The 27,933-nt window shown below is 42.7% G+C and overlaps 1 protein-coding gene across 1 annotated transcript; it reads left to right on the forward strand.

Annotated features, from left to right (window-relative positions):
* On the forward strand, positions 1-27,796 carry Srsf4 (serine and arginine rich splicing factor 4). Its single transcript, XM_070037447.1, has 6 exons — positions 1-334; positions 19,713-19,855; positions 20,710-20,822; positions 22,381-22,595; positions 25,695-25,784; positions 26,317-27,796. The coding sequence occupies exons 1-6, from the start codon at positions 228-230 to the stop codon at positions 27,128-27,130; spliced, it is 1,482 nt and encodes a 493-aa protein (XP_069893548.1). The 5' UTR covers positions 1-227; the 3' UTR covers positions 27,131-27,796.
* The last annotated feature ends 137 nt before the right edge of the window (positions 27,797-27,933 follow it).

The following is a 27,933-nucleotide window of genomic DNA, read 5'->3' on the forward strand; positions in this document are numbered from 1 at the left end:
GGGCGGGAAGCGAACGCGCGCTTTCTCCCGTTACCCTCGCCTGCGGGTAGGGCGGGGGAAAGCCGAGGCGCGCGCTCTCGAGCTGCGTGCTCGCGTACGTCGCCGGGGTTCAGCTGCGTCCGTCCCGCCGCCCGCCCGTTGCCGCCGCCGCCGCCGCGTTCTCGCTTCTCCGGCCGCCGCCTAAGGGGGGGTCGGGGCCGGGGCCAGTCACCACTGCCTTTGCCGGGATGCCGCGGGTGTACATCGGCCGCCTGAGCTACCAGGCCCGGGAGCGCGATGTGGAGCGCTTCTTTAAGGGCTACGGGAAGATCCTGGAGGTGGATCTGAAGAACGGGTGAGGAGGGCGGAAGCGGGGTCGGCTGAGGGGACCGGGCCTTGGTGTTGGCGGGAGGCCCCGGAGACCCGTAGGAGGGGAGGGCGCCCCGCGCGAAGTCGCTGCGGGCCTGCTTGGCTCCGCCATGGTCGCGCCTCGGGGGCGCGGGTAGGCCCGCTCCCACTGCGCCTGCGCGGGCGGGGAAGGAGGGATAATGGGAAAGGTGGCGGGGACTGAGCGGGACCCGAAGAAGGAAGCCCCACTAGGACTGGGTCTCCCGGCGCCCGGGAAGCCTGGGTCCCGGGACCGAGGCCTGGATTGTCTCCGAGACCGACATTTCCCGCTCAGAAGGCTGCTGGAAATAAACAGACAGGATTTCCTACTAGTTTCACCTCTTCCCAGCCCGGTGGATCAGACGGTCTCCGCGAGTCTTTCTCGGGGTACAGAAGCTCTGAGGGGAGGAGGAGGCCCTTTTTTAGGCTTGCCATGTGCCACACTTTTTTGGGCGGGAGATTGCAGTTGGACTAGAGTAGTGACAGTTTCCAAAGTATCGTCTTGCCGCGTTGAAAGCCTTCACCGTTCCCTGTGCTAGAGTGAAGTCTTAGCTCGTTATCTTGGAAGAGTCCAGGCTGAGTTTCCATGCTGTGGTTTCTGTTCTCCAGCTTGGGAACAAACAAACAAAAAAGGAAAATTGCTTTGCTGTCGTAGAATTTTGTTAGAGGATAGTGGCCATCTAGCTAATGTGTGCGTTAGTGAAGGTGGATCACGTCTCGAAATGCAAACAATCCCTCCCTAGGACGAGCTGTTCTTGTATTATCTTCTGCTTCAATAAAATAGGCCCAGTAGGGGCTACTGGTTTCAGGCCTGGAGAAGATCCTCAATGAGGAGCAGTAGGAACGAGGAAATGTTAGTTAGGGCTTGGAAGGCATTGATTGAAAATTTCAGAAACCTAAGAAAAATATTCAGGATATTAAGCTTTGAGTGTAAGAGGAATATTTTCTAGAGAAGGAATATTTTGCAACAGGTCTGATATGGCCAGATTTTACTCTTCTATTAGTAGCTGTCACTTGAGAGGTTAAGAAAGATGTTAGTGTAAGTTGCACAACAGAAAAGTTGGTGGCTAACATAGTCTCGAATTGCTGTTTTAAAAGCCGTTTGGAAAGGATGATTAGGAAGAATCACCTTACTGAAAACAAGTTCAATAAAATGTTTACTGTGAAAAGTGATATAGTATAAAAGGCTTAGAAAATTACTCATTTTGTACGATAGCATTTTCACTTATTAAAAACTATATTAAAGTGGAGGGATTGTCACTGTGACACCTATCATATATTTGAGAGTTTATACCCCCAAGGGTTTTACTTTTTATTTTTTGTCAGAGCCCAAGTAAGTTGATAGAATTACTTGCAGGAAAAACATGGGCTTTGAAGCTAGGTAGGCCTAAGTCAAATGTCCCAGCTCTACTACTTTTGAGTTTCTCTGACCCAAATTTTTCATTCACATGGGAAAGGAAAATGTAAAGAACTATATGATGGAGATTTGGCTGGTCATTAAGGAAGCATCTTAGCTTGTTAGTGTTTGATAGCAAAGTATACTTGGTGAGATATGTTTTCTAAGGACTAGTATAACAGTGATAATCATTGACTAACTCAGTCTGCTCTTGAGTAATGTATCTGGAAATACTTTTATGTTGTAATTAGTGATGACATGGTCCAGTAAGGAACAATTGGGAGAAATAATCTAGCTTGGATTGGGCCTCATGAAGGATCTAGGAATTTGATAGTAAACCAGAGCAACTGCTAAAGATTTTATATTATTATAAGTTCATGAGTAAGAATTAAGAGGCTCTGAGCTGGGCACCAGTGGCTCACGCCTGTAATCCTAGCTACTCAGGAGGCCGAGATCTGAGGATTGCGGTTCAAAGCCAACCCAGGCAGGAAAGTCCAATAATTTGGGGGAGAGGGTCTAGTTGTGGGGCCTGAACTCTGGGCCTGGGTGCTGTCCCTCAGCTCTTGAGCTCAAGGCTAGCGCTCTAGTGCCACTTCTGGCTTTTTTCTTTTTGCTTATGTGGTGCTGAGGAATCGAATCCAGGGCCTCATGCATGCAAGGCAAGCGCTCTACCACTGAGCCACCTTTCCAGCCCCCAAGAGATTCTTATCTCCAATAAACCACCAGAAAACCAGAAGTGGCACTGTGGCTCAAGTAGTAGAGCACTAGCCTTGACCTGAAGAGCTGAGGGACAGCACCCAGGCCCAGAGTTCAAGCCATCCACGCCTGACCAAAAAAAAAAAAGAATTAAGAGGCTGTCTCTGGAGGGTAGAATTGAGCTACTCAGGACATGGTGAGCTGTGAGAACCTGAAATATTGAGTCTTATTTTTAGAAACTATTCATTCTTACATTTACACTCACTACAAAACATGAGATACATTAAATCCATCATTGCAAGTAAAAGTTAAAATGAGGGATGGGAAATCATTTCAGCTATTCAAGGCAGGTATTAGAATCACCAAGTGGCACACTGTATGATCTGGGAACATTGCAAAGAAAAATTACTTCTGGTGAAGATGTAGTTCAAGTGGAGATTGCTTGAACTAGATGCAGGGAAGTCTGAAAGGAAAAAGTAAGAACAAAAGGAAAAGATAGCACAATTCAGCTGTGTGCATAAGTTTATAGTTCCAAACCTGAAAACAGTGAATCTTCTTTCAGAGAAGCATCTTAGCAAATACCTAGGCTGGCCAGGCGCTGGTGGCTCATGCCTGTAATACTAACTACTAAGGAGGCTGAGATCTGAGTATCATGGTTCAAAACCAGCCCCGGCAGGAAAGTCAATAAGACTTATCTCCAGTAAACCACCAGAAAACAGAAGTGGAGCTGTTTCTCAAGGTGGTAGAGTGCTGGCCTTGAACTGAAGAGCTCAGGGACAGCGCCCAGGCTCAGAGTTCAAGCCCCATGACCAACAGGAAAAAAAATTACCTGGATTGTGATTGTTAGTATCCAGAGCATATTTAGATGAATTGAAGAATTGTTGAAGAGTTTGAATTTGTAAGCTGTATCTCTAGATGTTACATAGACTGATGGTTGGTTGGTAAATTTTAGAATTAGAAAAGGTATAAAATGGTTGTATAATAGAAAATGAGCAAATGAAGAAGTAGATGAACTTTCCAAAGATTTAGTGTTCCAGAAAGAGTCTATAGGCTGTCTTGGGATGTGGAGAAGAGGTACATTTTCTTTCATAAGACAACTTGCTTTTGTTTTACAGTACTTCTAGATAGGTTTTCTATACATAGATGATTCTCTTAGAGACAACAAACATTAAATAGATCTGCCAGAGCTATATAGAGAGCTTTAGATCCTCTACTAGGGTCTTCTGCATTTCTGCCTCTTAAACTTAGAACATAGAAGCCACAATGGAGAGAAGAGGGAAAGGCTTTGCAAAGGGAATCCTAGAAGTGTGTCAAGGAAGTAACACTATTTGTATCTCTATAGCTTTTCAGCTTTGTGTAGCTTCCACTGGCTTTAATGACTTGACTTTCTTTATTAATAGATTCGTTTCATCATAAATTGTGTAAGGTTTTTTTCACTAGAGTACGCTTTTGTTGCAATATTTTATGGTTTCAGTTATAGATCTTTATACCTTCATTTTCCTACACTTTATTTATTTATTTATTTATTTATTTATTTATTTATTTATTTATTTATTTATTTATTGGGTGCAGTCGTGGGGCCTGAACTCGGGGTGTGGGCGCTGTCCCTCAGCTCTTCAGCTCAAGGCTAGCGCTGTACCACTTAAGCCACAGCGCCACTTTTGGCTTTTTTCTTTTTGCTTATGTGGTGCTGAGTAATCGAACCCAGGGCCTCAGGCATGCAGGGCAAGCGCTCTACCACTGAGCCACCTTCCCAGCCCCTTTCCTACACTTTATTTTTATTTATTTATTTATTTTTTTTGGTCGGTCGTGGGGCTTGAACTCTGGGCCTGGGCGCTGTCCCTCAGCTCTTCAGCTCAAGGCGAGCACTCTACCACTTGAGCTACAGCGCCACTCCGGTTTTCTGGTGGTTTTTTGGAGATAAGAGTCTCACGGTCTCTCCTGCCCGGGCTGGCTTTGAACCGCGATTCTCAGATCTCAGCCTCCTGAGTAGCTAGGATTACAGGCGTGAGCCACCAGTGCCCGGCCCTTTCCTACACTTTAATGAATAAAATTTACAACATACTAAGATCATTTTGCCTGCTTAAGAGATAAGGGAGTAAACCCCCAAATTATTACAGGATGTGTGTGTTTTAAGTGGGCTAAAGCCCTGGATTGAAACTAAACAGAAAAGCTGGGCACTGGTGTAATCCTAGCTAGTCAGGAAGCTGAAATATGAGGATCACAGTTCCAAGCCAGCCCTGGCAGTAAAGTCCTTGAGACTCTTATCTCCAATGAACCATCAGAAAACGAAGTCGTGCTGTGGCTCAAAGTGGTAGGGCTCTAGCCTTGAATTAAAGAGTTCGGGGACAACATCCAGGTTCGGGGTTCAAGCCCTGTGACCAACAACAAAAAAAAAGACTAAAGGAAATGGTTATAAATTTCATATAACAGTGAAATTGTGGATAGCTAGACTCTCAGGTGATACTCTGGTTTGTTTAATTGGACTTTTATCTAAGTATTATGAGGAATTTTTTTCAAGAAGTATGTGCCTTGAGCCAGACACCAGTATCTCTTAGGCTTGTAATCCTAGCTCTTCAGGAAGCTAAGATCTGTTGATTGCTGTGCAAAGTCAGCCTGGGCAAGGAAGTCCTCAAGACTTGTAATGCCAGAAGTGGACTTGTGGCTCAAGTACCTTGAGGGGACAGCGCCCTGACCCTGAATTCAAGCTCTAGTACTGACACCAAAAAGAAAAAAACCTATGCACCTTGACTTTTTATATATAATTTTATTTTTTGAGTAAATCAGATCATTGTTCTGTGTCCTTAATTGTTATTAAGTATTGGTGGCCCTTATGCTGAGAAGAATTTCTGCCAATAACATAACCTACACAGGTATTTTTCTGTTTACTGATCCTTAATAAGAGCTTGTTCAGTTGTTAGTCATTTGTTTGTTTGTTTTGCCAGTCCATGGGCTTGAACTCAGAGAGCCTAGGTGTTGTCCCTGAGCTTTTTTTGCTCAAGACTACCACTCTGTCACTTGAGCCACAGCTCAGCTTTCCAACCTTTTGGTGACTAATCGCATAGACTTTCCTCCCAGAGCTGGCTTCAAACTGTGATCCTCAGATCTCAGCCTCCTAAGTACACAGGATTACAGACATAAGCTACTGGCACCCAGCAGGAGCTTGTTGTTTTTATTTTTCCTGTAAAGGAAGTTGAATTAATGTCCCAGGTTATTGGTTTCTGGTTAGTTTCTGGTTATGGGCCACCATCAAATGGCAGATAAATGCTTTATCATTTTTATGACAATGTTATAAAAATAAACACTACATTTAGAAAATCTATCAACCACCTTTGTATTCACATGCCATTCTACTAGCCTTAGAAATAATGTCCCATTTGGACCTGCACGTACCAAGCACTGGAGTCCATATTAAGAAGAATAAAGCATCTGGCTCTGCATTAATTTTATAACTATCTAGAAAGAAATTAAACCAGTTTTCTTTTAAAAAAAAAGGTTTGAACAATTGCTTATATGTAGTTAAGATTGAAAACACTTAAGTTGTATTCTAACTTCAAAATAGCATGTGTTATTTCCAGTTTTAATAACTACATGTTTATTACAAGTTTTAACATAAGGGACAAAAGCCATTCAGAGATCACATTGTCTCTACTTTGATCACTTTGATCAGGGTTTGATTTAACTTTTCTTCACATGTAAACTTTGGACATGCACATTACCCCTTTTCCATTTCTTTTTTTATTTTTTTATTTTTTATTTTTTTTCTTTTTGGTTGGTCATGGGGCTTGAACTCTGGGTCTGGGCGCTGCCTGTCAAATCTTCAGCTCAAGGCGAGCACTCTACCTTGAGCCACAGCACCACTTCCAGTTTTCTGGTGGTTAATTGGAGAGAAAAGTCTCACAGACTTTTCCTGCCCAAGCTGGCTTTGAACTGTGATCCTCAGATCTCAGCCTCTCCTGAGTAGCTAGGATTACCAGATGTGAGCCACCAGCACCCAGCTCCATTTTTTCTTTAAACAGACTTCGGGTAACCTATCTGATTTGCCAAAAGCTTGGTTGTTTTTTGTTTTGTCAGAAGCTGTCATTCCTTCTACCTCCACGGTTTCTGTCTTTTGTCTTTTGTTTTGTGGTGCTTAGGATCAAACCCAAAGCCTCATACAAATACTGTACTATTGATTGATCTATATCTACAGCATCTACAATCTGCTTTTTAATGGATACATAAGTGTTCTCACATATAAATGCTATTTAATGTGTTCATTCCTAAAACCATGTTTAAAGACATTTAAATTCTTTTTGTTTTCATTATCTTGTGCCTATAGAACAATGGTGAATTTTTTTTTGGGGGGGGGGTCCGGTCGTGGGGCCTGAACTCTGGGCCTGGGCACTGTCCCTCAGCTCTTCAGCTCAAGGCTAGCGCTCTACCGCTTGAGCCACAGCGCCACTTCCCACTTTCTCTGCTTATGTGGTGCTGAGGAATCGACCCCAGGGCCTCAGGCATGGAAGGCAAGTGCTCTACCACTGAGCCACCTTCCCAGCCCCAATGGTGTATTTTTTTATGTAAATCTTTGCACTTTTTTTTTTTTGCCTTTGGACAGATTCCTAAAAGTGCACTTTCAAAATAAAAGCACATATACAATCATGTATTTTTCTAGTTGTTGGTTTCCATTACCTCCTAGTGATTTTTTTCACTTGCCATGTTTAAAAAAATTCTATTTTTCAAAATTGTGAACTAGGAGTATAAGTTTGTTTTGTTTTTTTCATTTAAAACTGTATGTGAGCCAATACTGGTGGATCACACATGTAGTCTTAGCTACCAAGGAGGCTAACATCTTAGAATCTAGGTTTGAAACCAGCTCAGCAAGCAAGTATGTGAGACTTTCATCTCCATTTAACCAACAAAAAGCCAGTAGTGGAGGTATGGCTCAAGTGGTTCAGCACTACCCTTGACTAAAAAATACAAGCAAGAGCACAAGGCCTTGAGTTCAAGCCCCAGTACAGGCACAAAGAAAAAGGGAGAAGGAAAGAAGATGAAAGGGGGAGAGGGAGGGAGATAGAAGAATAGAAGGGGAAAAGAATACAAACACAAAACAAAATATAGACTGAATGATAGGGTTTGGCTTCTCTGTATTTGGGCTGTCTCTAGGGAACCTGCACTAAAAAATGGTACTTTGAGCTCCTCAGAAAAAGCTGCTTCATCCATCTGAGAGAATGCTGTTGACAGTGGTAATTTTACATTTGTAAGCTACCACTGAAATCCTAAAATACAGAAAATATTAATAACATACATTTGTATACTTTATTTTTCAACTGCTATATCAAATCACTTTACAAACAAGTGTCCCCCGTTTGTGCATATGGGGAAACTGAGGCTTGAGTGATTAAGTGATGGGCTCAAGGTTACAGAATGCATTGTTGACAGCTATCATTGACATTGGCAGTCAGCTTCACTTAGGCTATGATTATGATGGTTTTGGTCTCTTCCAGATGGATGAGTTCTGTCCTTGGAGCACCTGCCTCCAAGAGTGAGAGGGTAGTTTGGGCGCTTTAGCCTGTTCATTGGATAGATTCTGACCCTGCCGAGGCTTCCATCTAGTTGACAAGTTATTGCCAAAAGTGACACACATGGTCCTTTCTTTAATGTTGGCCTTGAAGTGGATTGTGACTGCTAGAGTGATTCTCTTCCTCCTCTCAACAGCTCTTTAAAGAGCTGTAAGGTGGTGGTGGCTTTGGTGGGTTGACTAGGGTAGAATGTACCCCCGCACACAGTCTGAATTGTCACTCCTTGAGCTTCTTGTCTTAGAACATCCTAAGGTACGTGATTGATCTTGCTCCAGATTTGCATGTCCATATTTTGAGGAAAGGCACTGCAGGACATCCCTCTGCTGAGATGAACAAAAGTCATCCAGGCTGGAGGTCTGTGAACTACAGGTGATACCTGAGGAAACACTTAGGATACTTGGCATTCTTCTAGTCCCCAACCATGTCTTTAGGTCTATATGCCACAAAGGGCCTTCATGATCAGAAGCCTTCAAGTCCTAGAAAGGAAAAATAAAGGCAGGAGCTTTGAAGTCAGCCTTCAGGAATGAATGGTGATTAGAAATGGTCATTAAAATGGTGAACTGGCCAATTTCAGGGAGAATTCATCCCCAACAAATAACATGGAGAGTGGCATCTTTAACCAAACTAAAAGAAGAAACCACTGCTGCCCAGAAGCAGTTAAGAAGGATGTGTGCACAGCCAAGATGGTCCCAGAGGCATAATCTTTATGTGACTTTAACACCTGGCAACCTGCTCTTATTTTAGATGTGAGTGTGAATGGGCTTTGTAGCTTTGGTGTGGAATTGGGTTATACTGTCTGCCAGTATTAGTCTGATATTAGTAAGTTAGGAGTATGTGCGCCACTTCCAGCTTTCTGGTGGTTAATTGGAGATAAGAGTCTTACAGACTTTCCTGTCCAGGCTGGCTTTGAATCATGATACTCAGATCTCAGCCTCCTGAGTAGCTAGGATTACAAGTGTGAGCCACTGGCACCCAGCAACTATGGTTCTTTTTTATCCCAAAAATTGTATTTTGAATTAATAATGTGGCTTTCATATCTTGAGTTCTTTAAGGTTGTTCTTGGTTTGTAATTGAGCCTTCCTGAGTTTTGGTGTGGTCTCAGGTGTGATACAGTGTTGATTCCTTTTGTGGGTGAGACTTTTTCATTTCACTTACCCTTTGTGTTAGTAAGAGTCAGAAAATTGAAATGTACATGAGAGATTATGTGTCCTCTCACCTTAAAGAATGTACCCATGTTGAATTTAAAAATATAAAAATTACGCATTTTGTTGTGGCAGTTACAATTATGCTTGTTTGATATACAAACTAATTACAAATAATGTTGCTTTCAAGGTAGTTCCATTTTGTAGGATACAAATATGGTGAGAGACTAGTAAAAGTGAAATTGCTTAGCAGACTTAGTCTTTTGGGGATGCTGGAGGAGTGGAGCTGGGAACCAAACCCAGAGTCCTCTTATTTTTTGAAAGGTTTTGGATGGTTGGAGCAAGTTGTACAAAGGCTTTTAGAGCAGTTACAGTGTAGTACAAGTGTAAATCTGATAGTAGATTGCTCTTTACTACTGGGCGGGAGGGGGAAATTATTTCTAGATCATTGTTTCTGATTTTTTCCCACCAGTGTATGAATATTCCTTTAGAGATGAGCTGTTAAGTGCAGTGTAGACTCAATACCATCAGCTTGATTTTGTTTTTTTCTTCCTCATTCTGTTCTTATTTTTGTTTTTGCTTTTCAACAAATGGTTTACTTCATGTATTGGTTGCTTTTCATTGACCTGAACAGATCAGTTAAGAGGAGAAAACATTTATATTGGCTCATAGTATATAGAGGTTTCAGTCCATGGCTGGCTGACTCCATTGCTGTAGGTCTATGGACAGGAAAAAGGGGCCAGGGACAAGATCCACACCCCCATTCAACAGCACCTCTGAAAGTTTCCACTACTTCTCAATAATGCTGTCAAATTATAACTATTAGTAAATGGATCCAGGAGTGGATCAGAGCCCTCACGAACCAATCAGATCTCTATGACCCATGCCAGCTGGGGGCCACGTCTTCAACATGTGGTCTTTGAAGGACACATCATATCTAAACTAGAACAGTTTATTTGAGAAAGAAGAGTTATGAGTTTAATTATCTAGCCAATATGTTTGTGTGTGTTTATATTATTATTACTGCGATATAGGGTTTTTTCCCCCCCAGAATTTCATTACTTTTTATTATACACCAACTAAGGTATATTTTAGGTCTCTTTTTAACAAAATGCTAATAAAATTATCACATGCTGTGTGATTAAAAAAAAATCACAATTCCACAGTTCTTTACATATAAAGTGGAATGTTCCAGTAGTTAATATCCACTTAGGATACAGGTTTCTTAATGATAATTACCTCTTTCTCTTTCCATGGACTACTGTTAAAATCCATTTATAGGTTTAGTCCCAATAATAGATTAGTAGAGAATAAATGTAAACAGCTTGATGAAACTAATTTTCTATGCTCCTGGAGTTCATGTTTCTCAAACTGGTGTTACAGACTGCTTCTTTGATTTGGTGTATAGTGGAATGTATAGTATATAGTGGAATGTAGGACTTAGTGTGTGCGTTGGAAGAATCCAAGTATTACAAGTTACTCAGCTGCTCTAAGTCTTAGTTCTTCGTGTGTGCAGTGTCAGCATGTGGTATCAGTAAACCTCAGAGTTGTGAAAGTTATATGATATATAGCATTATGCTTGGTATTATAGTAAGACATTCAAAAATAGGGGTAGTTATTACAAAGAAGCTTGAAGGACAGTGGCATGGTGTAATCATGTTCATGGTTTGGAATCTTTCAAAGTTAAATCAGGCCTGATGCCATTGGCTCACACTTGCAATCTAGCTACTCAGAAGGCTGAAATCTGAAGACTAAGGCTTAGAGCCAGCTGAGGCAAAAAAAGTCCATGAGACTGGAGATGTTGCTCAGGTGATAGTGTCAGCTGTGAGTGAAAAGGCCAAGCAAGAGCACAGGGTCCTGAGTTTAAGCACCAGTAATTGCACCAAAAAAAAGAGAGAGAGATCTTGTATATCATCCAGTTTCTGCTGCAATCACCTTAGTTGAAAGTCTGTAAATGTTCCAGTACTTATGGCACATTTTTTTTTCTCCCACTATTCATGTTTACATTTTGGTCCCAGTCACCATTTGTTGCAAAAGTAAATTCATCTTTGAGTACATTATGTTGTTAGTGTCCATTTATGTCTGAATGAACATCACGTCAGCTAGCCCCATCTAACTTTGTGCTGGTCTAATTCTTAGAACCACAGACAGACTCCAGGGGTTGATGTGGGACCTCTAGAATGGGGATTGCATAGAATAATCTTATTTTTCCTCTATTCTTCTAGTCTGTTATGTTCTGAACCCACACATGTTTTCGGAAGGACCAGATGGCTGACACTGGCTAATGGGAACCAAAAGACAAGAGTGAAAGTAACCTGGTTGTCACATATCCCCAGCTTAGAGGTGCTTCACCTGCCCCAAGATCATGTTCTTTTTTTCTCTGGAGACTTCACCCTGCTGTATCAAAAACTGTACTGCAACCTGGCTTATCTGAGGTTAGATTATCATTAAGTCACACAGCAGTGTTTATTAAGTGAAAAAACTATATTCAGGACTGTGGATGAGGAGAAGTCATCTGCCTTTAAAAGGCATGGGGACTTGTGGTTTAGAGCTAAAGTCAAATCCAGCTCCACCACTGGTGAGCTTCTTGACTGAAAAAATAGCCTCTAAAAAAAACCTCAGTTTTCTCATTGTGAGTGGAAATAATACATCATATTTGTTATGAGAAATGAGTGAGATACTATGGATAAATTATTCACTATGTGCCAGGCACTTTTTAAATACCCAGCAGACCTCGTAATTTAATGAGAAGATAAGTTTAAAAGAAAAATGAGCCAGGCACTGGTGGTTCACACCTGTAATCCTAGCTACTCAGGAGGCTGAGATCTGAAAGCCAGCTCAGGCAGGAAAGTCAGTGAGACTCTTATCTCCAATTAATCACCAGAAAACCAGAAGTGGAGCTGTGGCTAAAAGTGGTAGAGCACTAGCCTTGAGTGAAAAAGCTCAGGGACAGAGCCCAGGCCCTGAGTTCAAGCCCCATGACTGACAAAAAAAAAAAAAAAAAGAGCAAATCTCAAAGGCCACAAAATCATTGCTGTGAAAAACGAACTTGACTAGAAGTGCTAAAAAGAGAGTCAGGCAAGTTTCTGAGGCTTCCTGTCAGGTAATTCTCAAGCCTAAGGAAGGAAGAAAGTTAAAATGATTCAACTTGTTAGAGAGTAACAAGAAGAGAGATTTAAGAATTATAGACCTCTAAGCTTTAAAAGATGATTTGGCAGCTGGTTTTCCCTGCCATAATGTAAAGAAGTTGGCTAAAATAGCTATAGCATAGAATGATGTAAATTCTAGCAGGTAGACCCAGCAAAAAGCAGTTTAGAACTTGGCAATAGATCCAGGCAGTAGCTAGTGAGGAATAATCAATAGTAATCAAGGTTATTGGAAGGAAATTAGATCATCAGAGGATCTAAAAGAGAAATCATGAGGTAGGTTTTCTTCTTTGAAGGTGGGGAAAGATCAAGTGCAGACTGAGCTGTGGCCAACCGTTTGCAGACCAGGAATCCACACTAGCTCTAATCAGAGAGCTCATGGTGTGCGGGAACTGCCAGTTTGCCGACGTGAAAGAGCCCCAGGCTGGGTAATGGTGAGCCCTGAAGTCGCACCCCAGCTCTGCCACTCAGTGAGCACGGGTAAGTCATCCACCTTCTCCAGGTGGCCTTGAGGGCCCTCCCACCTCTGAGACGTCAGCAAGGGAGGCCAGAAAGCCCAGAGCAATCTCCTTCCTGTCTCAACATAGGAAAGGACCTCAGGAGCCTCCTCATGTGGTAGCAGCTTCCAGCTGTGGTTGCAAGCACCCTTCTGATACTGGGCAAGTCAGATTGCAACCGTGATCACTGATCCTAAGCAGTCAACGTAACACTGATTAATTCTACTGTGAGGGCCTGACCACTAGTGCCCTGGATGTACACAGCCTTGTGAAATTGAGGCAGTCACGCTGTTCTCGTTCACAAGCATTTCTCTGAGTTGGCCTCACCTGCAAAGTAGTTGGTTGTAGACCTGTCTTTGTTCTACAGGCTTCTAAGCACTTTATGCAGACAGCAACACTTGCTGTTTTTATTACTGTCCTGCCAATGTGTCCTTTTTCACCTGGTATGACCAAATTGGCTGAAACATAGGACCAACACTGAGTGCTTTGAAAGAAAGCTGTTTTGATTCTTGTTCACTGAATGCCATTTCTTTCAGGGCAGATTTAAGGGCTCTGCCCTTAAAATACAGTGCTACTGGCTCTAGATTGAGGGTCCAAGCCACCCCGTGGGTTAACTTCAACAGATGAAAATTTTTCCTTGGCTACAGCAACATCCCTAATCCTGACCAGCCATGGAGAGGTTCGGTTCTTACAAGAAAAATGAGTGAATGTGGGAATGGCTCACCACATTGGGAAAACAAAACTCACATCCTGCTGATGGTTGACTGAGGACTCTCATGTCCACATACAAAGAAAAGCATGTGGCACAGTTGTAGGACAAAGGTGAGCAGAGATCCACCGTGGAAAGGGGCACATTTTTCTTATAGAGAGAACATCCAAGGCATGCCCCTCGGTAAGCAGTTGGTGGGTGACCATAGTCACACGCATGGAGGCTTGCTTTCCCTGCTCCTCATATCCACTCCCTACAGGTTCAGGTTGTGAGCACACACACCCCTGCCCAGTCTGCCCATCTCCAGATTAAGCCGTGCCCATCAATGCTCAGATGGTCCTGTCCTCTAGTCTTCTGATCAGTTCAGTGAAGATATTTAAAGAATGGCTTTGGTGCCTTAAAGTCATTCTGATGAGGGTGGAGTAAACTCTGCATCCTCTTCAGGAGAACATGGAAAGGAGATTGCAGGCCTAGTGGTCCCGGGACTATTTGTGTCAGGTATTAGGATCAGAGACAGCCTATTTGGCAGCAATATGAGCTTGAATGATAATTCTTCTTGGATGAAGTGGATTTAACATTCCTTAAAGTCTTGGAGTACCTTGGTTTGAAAACATGTCATTCCATTTGTACCTTGCTAGAATTATGTCAGATAGATAACCTGAGCAGTGTATCAAGTGTGGCATCTTGAGAAAGACTAGATATAGCATTGCACGGAATATAATAGCTGACTTAAAGCCAGACACAGTAGCACACATCTGTAATCCTAGTACCCAGAAGGCAGAGGCAGGAGAATCAAGTGAGGCCAGCCTGAGCTATATAGCAAGTTCAAGGTCAGTTTGAGCCATATTGTGAAACCTTGTCTCAAAAAAATTAAATAAACTCTGGCACCATGGCTCAGGCTGATAGTTCTAGCTGCTTGGGAGGCTGACAGTGGGAGGATATCAGTAGAAATGTTCTCAAGACCTTGAATGAGCTGGTCATGGTGGTGCCTGTTATCCTAGCTATTACAGGAAGCTAACATAGATGGACTGTGGTGCTTGTACCTCATGCCTATGATCCTAACTTTCAGGAGGCTAAAATCTCAGGATTGCAGTTCAAAGCCAGCCTGGGCAAGAAAAATTGTGAGAATCTTTTATCTCTACTTAACCAACAAAAGTTTCTCCAGAAGTATAGTTGTGGCTCAAATAAAGCAAAAGCACAGGGCCTTGTTCAAGTTCCAGTATCAGCACACACAAAAGGCCAGTTCAGAAAGGTGCTGGAGGTAGCCTGGCAGTAGAGCTATCTAGCAAACACAAGCTACCCTGTGTTCAAACCCTGGTACCATCCCCAAAAAATGAACTGGGATAACACGCAGAATTCAACATGGCTTTTACTCTGTGATATCCAGGTACCTCTCTTGACTTGGTCAGAATCATGATGCTTTCTTTTTTGTTTTTTGGGGTTTTTTGTTTTTAATGAGGAAAGTGGAAGCAACTTACTCTTCTCCTCTCTCTTAAATTTGTCCTGTGAGCAGAACCAGAGGAACTTTGGGGAGAGGCAATAACAGTAACTAGAGGAGGGGAGGTTTTTTTTTTTTTTTGTACTGTTGAAAAAAAAGTACCCTATATGTCCTAATAAGTCCTGCTTTCTGTCACATATCATGGAGAAAGCTGGGAAGACTGTCATCTAAGAGTAAGCTTGAGTCATGCTTGGGGGGGGGGGGGGCTTTTGTTTGGAGGTTTGGTTTGGTTTGTTTTTATCAATCCTACTATGTAGGGACTTTACAATATTGTCTTAGATTCATTCTCCTTAATTTCTTCATTCTCTTCTAATACTAGAATTACAGAAAGGCACTGTTTGTTTTTAATACAGTAAAGAAAGGAAGGGTGTCATACACTTAGCTCTCAGGTTGTATTTTGGGAATCTTATTCACAGGTCCCTCCAGAGATCTGTATTCATGCATATAATTGTATATAAACATCCATGTATGCATTTTGTCCCACTGCTCCTATACGTAGACAAAAGTTTCAAAAAAGACTAGTTTTTGAGAAAAGAAGCTAGTTTCATGTTAGTTTGCTACAAAACATTAAAAGGGCATTTAAGTTGATTTTTACAGGACTCTGGTATTAGTTACCAGAAAGAGCCTTACTTCCTGAATGAACTAAAATTCAACTCAAGGACTATTAAAATGATTAAATAAAACAAATACTGGGCTGGGAAGGTGGCTCAGTGGTAGAGCGCTTGCCTTGCATGCCAGAGGCCCTGGGTTCAATTCCTCAGCACCACATAAGCAAAACGAAAAAAGCCGGAAGTGGCGCTGTTGCTCAAGTGGTAGAGTGCTAGCCTTGAGCTGAAGAGCTGAGGGACAGCGCCCAGGCCCAGAGTTCAGGCTCCACAACCGGACCCAAAAAAAAAAAAAAACAAATACTGAGACCATAGTGCATGGTAGAAATTTGATTCATCCCAGTACCTTTGCTGCTGCCCTTTTTGTCCATCCTGCCAAATTCTGGAGTTTAGCCATCCTTGATCTAGCCTAGTGATTCATGCCTACAATCCTAGCTACACATTCAGGAGGCTGAGATCTGAGGACGACAGTTCGAAATCAGCCAGGGCAGTAAAGTCTATAAGACTGATCTCTAATCACCAAAAAACTAGATATGGGGCTACACTCAGGTGAACTACCAACCCTGAATGAAAAAGCTTAAGGGTTGGCATCTAGGCCTTAAGTTCAAGTCCCAGTATACCACACACACACACCCCATACACACACAAATACCTCCTTAAGCCAAAGTATAAATTTTTATTATAAATACATTTTTATTATTTATCTGTCATGCTTTGGGTGTTAGAAGAAAACTTTGAGGTATGTAGTGTAGTTCTTTCATTCATAAATCAACTGCCCAAAGAAGTAAAATGATTCTTAATCCTTAAATGCACTGTTTAGTGTTAGTTTCTCACAGAACTAGGATGAGAGCCCAGTCTGTGTTTGTGGATTTTGTCTTAATGGTTATGAGTTCTGATTTCAGACAGAGACTTCTAATGCCAGCTCTGCTGGGTTTCTTATGCAAGTTCTTTATACAGTTTCTCATCTTAGGAAATAGGGACACTAGTTCCTGGATCTTGTGTGCTACAAATATCAAATAAGGTGGTAATAACATTGTCTGAAATAAGAGATTACTTAATAAATGCTAGCTGATATTCGTTATTGTCAATCTGGTCTTCCTGCCTTACTTGGGTGACCTGTCCATTAGAATTATTCAAGGAAAGCCGACCTAAGTAAATGGTAATTTGGTAGAAGCAACAACACACTCAGCTGTTAGCTTTACTCTCAGAATGGGAGTCTCTTACCAGGTATGGTTTCTTGTGTGGGAGTTGGCTGTTTTCATCCTCTGTACCTACTCAGCATGCCAGTGGCAGAGAGAAGTGGTGATAGGATACCTGGTTGATCCTTGACCTGCAGCTTTTCACAGAGGAGTAGCCAAAATGTTTTCTGTGAAATAAGTTGGACATTTATATCAGCTGTTTTAATAAAGTGACGTGGATTATCCCCATCTTAAATTTAGCTACCGAGTCACCAATTTGTTGGAATTTATAAAACAAGTATGAGGGAAAGGTAGCAGGGACTATTTTCCTCTGGCAACTCAGGAAAGTGTTACTGACAAGTTATGCCTTGCTTCACCCTTGCTCGTTGAGATTGGTATGTCTGTGTGAGTACTTCTTTTTCAGCGATTGCTCCTCGGCTCGGTGCTTTTCCTGAAAGTCAGAATGAGTTCTGCCTGTCAGCTTGGAACAGGATGACCTGAGTCTGGCAGAAGCATCTGCAAAAACTGAGCTTTCCCTCTCAGTTGCTCTGCAGAGCTTAGGGGCCTTGCATTATGCCATCCCTGCTTTTTACAACCCCCAACTATGTGGTGCATGTGCTTACTCCTCAGGAATCAGTGCTGTTCTGACCCCATACTACATGAGTTCTGGGTACCCTTTAGGGAGGGAGGCCATTTCATTATGTCCATTCTCTGTTCATTGTTTCATTCGTTCCTCAACTTGGTGTCACATGGTGCCGAGCCCAGTGATTGTATGGACAGAACTATCCAACAGAGGTCTTGACAATTACACTTTTTCTTTTTGGCATTTTATGATTTACCTGAATAAATCATAGACCAGACCAAAATAAGCCAGAATAAGGTAGTTAGATTTTGCGTCTTAAATTTTTTTTAACCTCTGGAAATAATAACATAGCAAGAGGGACTTGGAGACACTTTACTTACCTGTTCAGATATCTTGTCAGATGTTCAAAATCATTCTTAAAGTTCTCCACAATTCTGGCCTATGAATCAGGAAACTGTTTTAAAGATACTTCACAGCCCATAAATTGGGCCAGGTGACTTCTGAACTGTTTCTGCAAAGGACTTCTTTAAGATAACCAGGTGTGTCTAGAGTAGAGATTCAGTGACTAAAAAGTTTATATGACACTCAGGCATTTTAGTATAAAGAACCCTCTAGGGACTGTGACCTACACCTTGTCACCTTGAGAGATTCTTGTAGGAAAAGAACTCTTTAGTAAAGGAAAGTGGAGTTCTGTCAGCACATAGTGAGTTTTGTCACATACTCAAGAAACTTCAGTAGTCAAGCATGGTGGTGCACATCTGTAATCTGAGCATTCAAGTTGCTTAGTGATGAGGATTGCAAGTTCAAGACCAGTCCTCAGTTGATCCTTGTTTGAAAAGGGGGGGTGGGGCGGACTGAAGTAGCAGGCAGAATGAACCCCTGGGCAAGTAGTGTATCTAGTATCAGTGTGTTTTCATGGAGAAGAACACATTTTGCCTCTGTATAGACATTGTCAGTGTAAAGAAATTGCTTGTAGCTTTCTTTGTAATTAGGTAGGATCCATACAATCCTTTGGATTACAGACACTAGTGGCTCAAGCCTGTAATCCTTCTAACTCAGGAGGCTGAGCTCTAGAGGATTGTGATCCAAAGTTAGCCCAGGCCAAAAAAAAAAAGAGTGACACTCCATTTCTGAAATAACCAGCAAAAAGCTGGGCTGGAAGCATGGCTCAAGTGGTAGAGCACCACCTGAACAAGAAAGCCAAGCGAGCTGGAGACCCTGAGTTGAAACCCCAGTACCACCACCAAAATAATAATCATGTAATCACAAGGATAAGCTTTTTTTTAGAGCAAACCAAAGAAACATCTTCTATTTCCCATTGCAGGGAATAGGAGTTAAAAGACTCCAGTATCTTGTAAACATCGTGCTTTGCTTAATTATACTCTATTTAGTAGGAGCTAATAGGATTTGAGGGTTCTTTTCCTCGTGTGTGGTAAACCATCATCTCTGCTGGAAAATTCCTAGCAATGCTTTGTAAGGAAGTTTGTATAGTTACATATAGGTTCAGCCTATTCAAAACTTCAGGGAATTGAGTTTGAAATTTCATGGGGAAGTAAATAGCTCCAGGTTTGTTTTTTGTTCGTTTGTTTTTGTCTATTGTGGGGCTTGAACTCAGAGCCTAGATGCTGTCTGAGCTCTTCTCCTCAAGGTTTAGTGCTCTACCACTTTGAGCCACAGCTCCACTTCTGGTTTCTGGTGGTTAATCGGAGATAAGAGTCTCACTGTCTTTCCTGCCCAGGCTGGCTTCAAACCTCAATCCTGAGATCTCAGCCTCCTGAGTAGTTAGGATTACAGGTGTGAGCCACCAGCATACAGCTCCAGATTTGTTTTTTTAAACCATTAACTTCTAGAACAGTTAATTTACTTGTGACTTAACTTGTTTAGAGAAACAGGAACTTTTTTTTTTTCTTTCACAGAGGGGCTTTTAGAGACTGATTTTTGCCTATGGTGTTACTCCAAGCTGAATGTAGGACTACTTATTGTCTAAGATACCACTTTTAGAGCTAAAAAAGAGTATGTTTTTATATGATATGTTGAAAGAGCAAGCAAATACTTGATCTTCTGGGGCTCTAATAGTGTATCTTAAGCCAAGCATTTCCAGAAGTGATTGCAGATGCAAAACGTGCCTAGCCCGCCCCCTGCTAGAAAGTGAGGGTCATCTTACAGAAGCCTTATAATGCCTCTTGGCACAAAGTAAAGCAGTTTCAGAAAGCTGACCCTTAGTTTGCAAACCCCAGCTAATCTGTGCTAAGCATGAACCTCATTGATTTCTCTTGTGTTAGAGAACTTGAATGTCAAAAGGGTGCCAACTGTGATTTTGTTTGCTCTCTTGTAGGTATGGTTTTGTGGAGTTTGATGATCTGCGTGATGCAGATGATGCTGTTTATGAACTCAATGGCAAAGACCTTTGTGGTGAAAGAGTAATTGTTGAGCATGCCCGTGGCCCACGGCGAGATGGCAGTTACGGTTCTGGACGCAGTAAGCATTTAAAGGACATATTTGTGTCCATGATGTGCCTTTGTTACTAAATGCTAATTTTTTAAGTAATGAATTAATGTTATATTTAAACATACTGATGTTTATAAGACATTGCTTTGATAAATTTTGTATCTTTTAAATGTCAAATTGCAATTAAATATCTTTGATAATGTTTAATTTTTACTAAATGAGATTGTTTTAATATTTACAAATATGTTTAATGATGTGTTTGTGTTGTTTTTTTTCTCTGTAATGCAATTGTTTAACATAGATTTAACAAAGACCTCAATGTTTTAATTAAAAGAATCCTTTGAGGCTAAGATGACTGCCTGTTCCATTTGCTGACCTTGGGTTACCTTTCCATGCGTGGCTCTTTGAACCTTTGTGGCCCTTGGCTGACCAAAAACAGGAAGCCATGTGACGACCGCACCCTCTCCCCATTAGGCCTGGGTGGTGAGGACCCCAGGGTTAGACACAGATGGGATTAACTGAAATAGGTGCCTGACAATCTTTTTTCGTTCAAAATATTGACAAAAACTTTAATCACTGTGAGTAACAACAGTAACTGATTTAGTAATTTGTTTATTTCTAAACTGTTACGTTTCTGATACTTTTATGCATGTTAATTTTAAATGTAAATATTAATATATATACTTACAACTTTGTAAATTAAATATTCATGTTTAACTCATACATTTTTTTTGAAATCTAGTTTAGAATTAAGGGTGGGGCTAGAGTTAAAAATAAATTTGGGGTGGGGGGGAGTAAGTAATATATTTTATGGGGAATATGTGCTGTGTCTTCTTTTCCTTTGCCTCCACTAAAGTAATCATACGTATTCGAACCTTCCAAAGGTGGATATGGTTATAGAAGAAGTGGCCGAGATAAATATGGCCCTCCTACCCGCACAGAGTACAGACTTATTGTGGAGAATTTGTCAAGTCGGTGCAGCTGGCAAGACTTAAAGGTTTGGGCCTCATTAACTTTTCTGGGGTAAGGTTGGGTAGGAATAAGATTAGGAAACAGGTAACTTCATGCAGGCCAAGAATTGGCAGAATGTAATGGGTGCTGCATGTTGAAAGCCTCACTAGTGCAGTGGCGAAATCGTTCAGTGAAAGACAACTAGTACAGAGACATCAGCCTTCACCCTGGCAGGACTGCCCATCACAATGTTTCATTACATGAAGCTTTCCTCTGTAGATAATGTTGTAAGGAGATGATAGGGTGTTTTTTTTACAAAGGGAGGAAGTGGGGGCACCACTATGTTACTGGAAACACAAGCTATAAGTTATGTCAGCTTCTAGCATACACCCTCATGGGTAATATTGACTGTCTAGCTCATTTTCTTTTGTAAGATTTCTTATTCAGGGAATATTTACCCTGAAAGAATTTTGGTGTTAAAAGTTAAGGTCCACAGTTGGAGAAGTAGTAGTAGGTTCAATTCCATGGATGGATGGATGGATGGATGGATGGATGGATGGATGGATGGATGGATGGATGGATGGATGGATGGATGGATGGATGGATGGATGGATGGATGGATGGATGGATGGATGGATGGATGGATGGATGGATGGATGGATGGATGGATGGATGGATGGATGGAAAGTTTACTGTTGATTTACTGTACACTGCAGCTCATTTTCTTAGTATAATATTGGTTAACCTTGATATGGATAGCTTAGGCAACCTGACTAGTCTACCAATAAGTAAGTTGTCTTTAGTCGAATGAGTATATTCAGGTTCAAGAGCACTCTACCACTTGCGCCACAGTGCCATTTCCGGTTTTCTGGTGGTTTTATTGGAGATAACGTCACACGGGCTTTCCTGCCCCAGCTGGCTTTGAACCGTGATCCTCAGATCTCAGCCTCCTGCATAGCTAGGATTATAGATGTGAGCCACCAACGCCTGGCTCCAAAGAGGTTATAAAATATAGCCAGATATTGTTGGTTCACATCATAACCTTACTCAGGAAACCAAGATCCAGTCTAGGCAGGAAAGACTGTGAGGCACTTATCTCCAATAAACTGTTCAGGAAAAGGCATAAGTGAGCTGTGACACAAGTGTTAGAACTCTAGACTTGAGTAAAATAAGCTCAAGGATAGAGCCCAGGCCCTGGTTTCAAACTCAGGACCAGCATAAAAGAAAATTTTTTAAAAAGATAACTGTTCTAAAGACAATAATTTCATAATCTCTTTATGGATTTGCTTACATTTTGTGAGTATGTTTTCCAACATGGACATAGAGTATGACATGTAAAAAGACTTACCTTGCTGGGATGATGGTGGCACATCTGTAATCCTTGCTGAGAGGAAGATCTTGAGGTCAGGACTGGCCTCAATCTAACTTATTTACAGTCTTTATCACTTAACTAATGCCCAGTGCTATAAAGAATCTGAATGGGTGGTTGGTGGGAGGAAAGCTGCCATTTTGTAAAAGAAAAGAAAATTCCAGCCTCCATGATTGCCTTAAATGTTTTAACAAAATATATCCTAATATATTCAAGGATTTTTTTTCTTCCTTAGGATTATATGCGTCAGGCAGGAGAAGTGACCTATGCAGATGCTCACAAGGAACGCAAAAACGAAGGGGTGATTGAGTTTGTATCTTACTCTGATATGAAAAGAGCTTTGGAAAAGTTGGATGGAACTGAAGTTAATGGCAGAAAAATCAGATTAGTTGAAGACAAGCCAGGTTCTAGACGGCGCCGGTCTTACTCCAGGAGCCGGAGTCGCTCAAGGTACTGTGGATACCGTCTGTGTGTTGTCACTGCTTATTAATGAGCACAGATCCTCACTAATGTTCCCCTGTCAGGTTATCAATAGGACAATTCCATCTGGTTCAGTAACTCAGAACTTTGTCCTGAACATTTGTTTGTAAAGCTCACGATCTCTTATGTCACAAGTATTGATAGAAGTAAAGTCCTTTCTCTGAGACAGAAATCAGTGACCTTTCACACTCTCTGGGGACTGATCATAAGCTGATATGCACACATGACCACGGACACATGGTGAGAACCCATGGAGAGAGTATTGCTGACTCTCCCAAATATACCAGATACTCAGGAGTAAAGAGTTTATTTTCTTGGGTAGCTGCTCTGCCAATAGGCCAAGAAGCACTGGGGAAGATGCCTGACACCTCCTTCAGTGGAGAAAGGCAGGCAGATGCTTGTCACGATCATAGGTTCCTTGAAGGAAATACACTTAGCACACCTAAACTGAAGACTATCACATGTCATAGATGTTGAACCCAAAAAGCAAAGCTGGAGATGGTGGGCAGAGAAGGGAGACAAAAGCATGCTGAAGGCTAGAGATAGGAATGAGTAGGAGGCTGTTATGGATTAATTTTGAAGAAACAGGGTCATTGTTTGTAAAGACTTTCCCACTTTAGATCGTGCTGAGCGCATCATTATCAAAGTTTAACTCATTCTTTCAGCCTATCCCCCATATGTTCTGTGGTCTCAATAAACTACTTCATTGATAGTACTTAGTACATCCTCTTGTTTCATATCTAGGTGATATATGCATGAGTATTAATTGTGCCTTTTTTTTTTCTTTTGCCATAATGGAGCTTGAACTCAGCCTGGTGCTCCACTTCTTTGATCTAGCAATGAACCACTTAAGCCACGCCTTCAGCCAGCTTATTACTGGTTAACTAGAAATGAAGTCTCACAGACTCTCCTGCCTGAGTTGGCTTTGAACCTCAGGGTCCTCCTGGGTAGCTAGAATTACAGGCGTGAGCCACAGGCACCCTGCTCATTACAGTCTTTTAATGCTTAGAAGATGTTGTCGTGGTCTTTGGGAACCCTTCAAATTAGCTCCTGTCTTCAGTCTTCTCTGTATTTTGGTTTTGTTTTTTTGTGTCACTGCACATTACTACTTCCCCATATTTTTTCTTGTGGTCACTTTGAAACATAAAAGTTGAAATACCAGTTCATGAAAACCCATATGCCCCATCTTCTGGCTTTAATAGTATTTTTCCTTTCTTTCTCTTCCATATGCACGTGCGCATGGGTGTGTTTCTGTGCTATTTGAGAGAGAGTTGTAAAAATTACAATGTTTCACTCTTGTATACATACCAGTCCTGGGACTTAAACTCATAGTGCTGTCCCCTAATTGTTCCCTCTCTTCCCCTCCTCTCTCTTCTCTTCTTCCTCCCTCTCTCTCCCTTTCCCACCTTCCTTCTCCCACTCCTACTTTCCCTCTCTCTCCCCTCACAGCTGGTGCTCTACCACTTGAGTCACAGCTCCATTTTTCGCTTTTTGGTAGTTAATTGGAGATACGAGTCTCTCAGATGTTCTGCCCAGGCAGGCATGAGCTACTGGTGCTCTGCATGCTCTACTCTTGAACACGTCAGCATGTGTGTCCAAGGATGGTAAGGCTAGATGCTGGTGGCTCATGTCTGTGATCCTAACTGCTCAGGAAGCCAAGACCTGAGGGTCATAGTTTGAAGCCAGCCCAGGTAGAAAAGTCCTCAAGACTCCATCTCCAGTTAACTAGCAAAATGCTAGACTGGATGTGTGGTTCAAGTGGTAGATATCCAGCTGTGAGCAAGAAAGCTGAGAGTGTGAAGCCCTAAATTTAAACTCTAATACTGGTACTAATTTTAAAAGAGTACTAAGTTCTCACCTGAGAACACCATCCTGTCAATCACCTACTGCTCCAGCTGAATTAATATTTCCCTGATTTGATAGACTCCATGTAATCCAATCACGTTTGCAAAGTCTCTTTAATCTGGACCTGCCCTACCACCTTTCTTCCCCATGACATTTTATTTTCTTAGCTTTTTAAATATTTACCCACACTGGATTGATTTGTTTGTTTGTTTCTTCCTAATATTGCTGAAGTGTGAGACCTTATTCCCTAAACTCTTTGCAAGCTGGAAATTACCTCTGGTCAGGTCTGATTAAGATAAGAATTAGACTTTCTGTGAGAAGGCTTTAGAGAAACAGCACCAAGAAGCAGTGGTCATTTCTGTCCCTGTTACAGTGAGATTTCCTTCACCCATTTTGTTTTACATCCTACCCTCCACTTGGAATCAGTCATTCCCAAGTAGAAAGTGGCCAAAAGAGTCTGTAGTATTAGTTTGTCAATGGTTTAAGACAGTACAAAGAAAAACTAGAGATGTGACTCGTGGTAGAATGCCAGCCTTGAGTAAAAATGCCAGGTGAAAGCACCAAGCTCTGTTTTCCAGCCCCAGTACGGGGGGGGGTGGGGGGGGGGACGACCTTCCAGAGAGGAGAGGTAAAGGGCAGGAGTGCTTGCAGAAAGGTGAATTGGGAGGTTCTCTCAAGGCGCCAGAAAAGGGAAGTGGGTAGACTACAAAGGACACAAAGGCAGCATCGCCACTGTGTAGAGAGAGAGGTAGGAGAGGACATTTATGATAAACTGAGTAAATCATAGTGGCCCAGATGACAATTAGGAACCCATTGATAAAAGGTGTCAGGTCTAGGGGCAAGTCAGAGTTTGGGGTTTGAATTGGGAAGTTTCTGGGGAGCCATCCATGTGTGTGGGAAACTGGTTCTATGGTCCTGGACACAGCAGTGGGCCTAGTTCTGATTGAAGGAATGGTTGGCTTAGTCAGCTAGCCCCCTGCCAGGTGCCAGTAGCTGACTGAGCACCTGTATTGACTCTAGCTAGTCAGGAGTCAGATCTAAAGATTGCAGTTTGGGCAGGAAAGTCCGTGAGATTCTTACCTCAAATTAACCACTAAAAAAGCAGGAGTGGAACTGTGGCACTAGCCTTGAGCAAAAAAGTGCAGGGATAGTGCCCAGGCCCTAAATTAAGCCCCAGGACCAGCACACAAAAAATGTTAATTAAATAAAATCTTTCTCCACCAGGTCCCGCTCTCGAAGTAGACATTCCCGGAAGAGCAGAAGCCGAAGTGGCAGCAGCAAAAGCAGTCATTCTAAGAGCCGGTCCCGATCCAGGTGGGTCTGCCCTGCCGCACGAGGAGGTCAGCAGGAGCACTTGCACCTCCTCTCTCTCTCTCTCTCTCTCTCTCTTGGACTTTAGCCCAGTGACCCCACCCTCTTAGTCCCAGCCTTTTTAGCTCCACTCTAGAATTGATGTGCATAGAGCAATCCTTGGCCAGTGTAGTCCTGCATCCCAATGAAGGATACAGCTCCACACTTCCCCTCCAGTCTTTTTTTTTTTGCCAGTGCTGGGGCTCAAACACTAGGCCGGGACTCTATCCCTAAATTTCTTTTGCCCAAGGCTAGCACTCTTACCACTTGAGCCACAATGCCACTTCTGGCTTTTTCTGCATAGTTTAATGAGGATAAGAGTCTCTCATGGACTTTGTTGCCTGGGCTGGCTTGGAACCACAGTCTTTCAGATTACAGCCTCCGGAGCAGCTAGGATTACAGATGTGAGCTACCAGTGTCCAGCCCCCTCTAGTCTTTCATCTGATTAGCATGAAGTCAAGATGCTGTGACTCACAAAGCACTCCCATCTCCTCAGGTCAGGCTCCCACTCCCGGAGCAAAAGCCGAAGCCGCAGCCCAAGCCGCAGTCGCAAGAAGGAAAAAAGCAGGAGCCCCAGCAAAGACAAGAGCCGTAGCCGCAGCCGCAGTGTCAACAAAAGCCGCAGCAAGAGTAAAGACCACGCTGAAGACAAGATCCAGAACAACGACAGCTCTGGCAAACCCAGGAGCCGCAGTCCCAGCCGGCACAAAAGTAAGAGTAAAAGTAGGAGCCGGAGTCAGGAGAGGAGGGTAGAGGAAGGGAAGCGTGGGAGTAGGAGCGGAAGCAAGGAGAAAAGCCGCAGCCAGGAGAAGAGCCTCCTCAAGAGCCGCAGCCGCTCACGCAGCAAAGGCGGCAGCCGCAGCCGCTCACGCAGCAAGAGCAAGGACAAGAGGAAGGGCAGGAAGAGGAGCCGGGAGCAGAGCCGCAGCCGCTCACGTAGCAAGAGCGAGCGGAGCAGGAAGCGCAGCAGCAAGCGAGACAGCAAAGGAGGCAGCAGCAAGAAGAAGAAGAAGGAAGACACCGACCGCTCCCAGTCCAGGTCGCCTTCCCGCTCTGTGTCCAAGGAGCGAGAACACAGCAAGTCCGAACCTGGTCAGAGGGAAGGCCGGGGGGAGAGTGAGAATGCCGGGCCTAAGCCCGAGGCCCGATCCAGATCGAGATCTAATTCCAAATCAAAACCAAACCTCCCGTCGGAATCACGCTCCAGATCAAAGTCCGCTTCAAAAACCCGGTCTCGATCCAAGTCCCGATCCAGGTCTGCGTCAAGATCGGTGTCCCGGTCTAGATCTAGGTCCCACTCGAGATCCTAACTGGCTACGACCACAGCTGGAACTACCCGAGGAGTCTTTTGTACATGTTTGGTAGCCGTAGCACAGGTGATTGAAGTAGAACCTACGTCACTGCTGTACATTTTTAACCCCCCTAATGGTGTGTCTATAATTGTTAAATCTAAGTGCTTCCTCTCAGTAAAGCCTCCTGGCACCAGGCCTTCCTGCTCGACTGAAAAAAAAAAATCTATGAACCAACCCCCTTTACTCACGGCCCACAGTAGAATATCCAAAATGCCTTGGCTTCCAGGCCTGGTCTGGCCTCCAGGAGCTTGGAACCTGGATGGCTTTCAGGCTGGACTGGCAATGGCATAGGTAGGTATGGTGAGTTCAGCCATTTTGCCCTTGGATTGCCGCCCTGTGATGTGCGCCACTAGTGAAAGTGCTAAGTCTTCAGTTTCCTACCACTTTGGTTTCCTACTTTTGGACTTAACGAAGTTGTGAATAGCACAGTTGAGGAAAATTGACACCTGCAGTAACCATAGGAAATAAACTGTAGAGTTCCATATTCTGGTATTGTGATTATATTGTTTTATATTAAAAGAAAAGAAAAGAATTTTTTTTAATTTTATTTTTCCCCGTCTTGCAAAAGTATAGTGACCCCTGTTTCCATTAAATTTGAATAAAGACTATTTTTGCTTGACAAAATTTCATGTTCTTGGTCTGAGTTGCATTTCTTGGTGTACCTTAGTCCTCAGCAGGAAAAGTTCACTGTGTCACACAGCTTTGTTCCCTGGGACAAAAGAAATCCTAAAGGACTTTTCTTCCCCAGGAGAGTAAAGGCA

The sequence above is a fragment of the Dipodomys merriami genome, unplaced genomic scaffold (assembly GCF_024711535.1).
Source record: "Dipodomys merriami isolate MVZ:Mamm:240054 unplaced genomic scaffold, mDipMer1.0.p SCAF_28, whole genome shotgun sequence".
In the NCBI taxonomy this organism is placed as follows: Eukaryota; Metazoa; Chordata; class Mammalia; order Rodentia; family Heteromyidae; genus Dipodomys; species Dipodomys merriami.

Excerpts from the sequence above, each read along its gene's own strand:
- Srsf4 (XM_070037447.1), top strand. The coding sequence starts at position 228 with ATGCCGCGGGTGTACATCGGCCGCCTGAGCTACCAGGCCCGGGAGCGC. Across the intron at positions 335-19,712 it reads GAGGTGGATCTGAAGAACGG|GTATGGTTTTGTGGAGTTTG; the intron begins GTGAGGAGGGCG and ends GCTCTCTTGTAG. Across the intron at positions 20,823-22,380 it reads GCAGCTGGCAAGACTTAAAG|GATTATATGCGTCAGGCAGG; the intron begins GTTTGGGCCTCA and ends TTTCTTCCTTAG.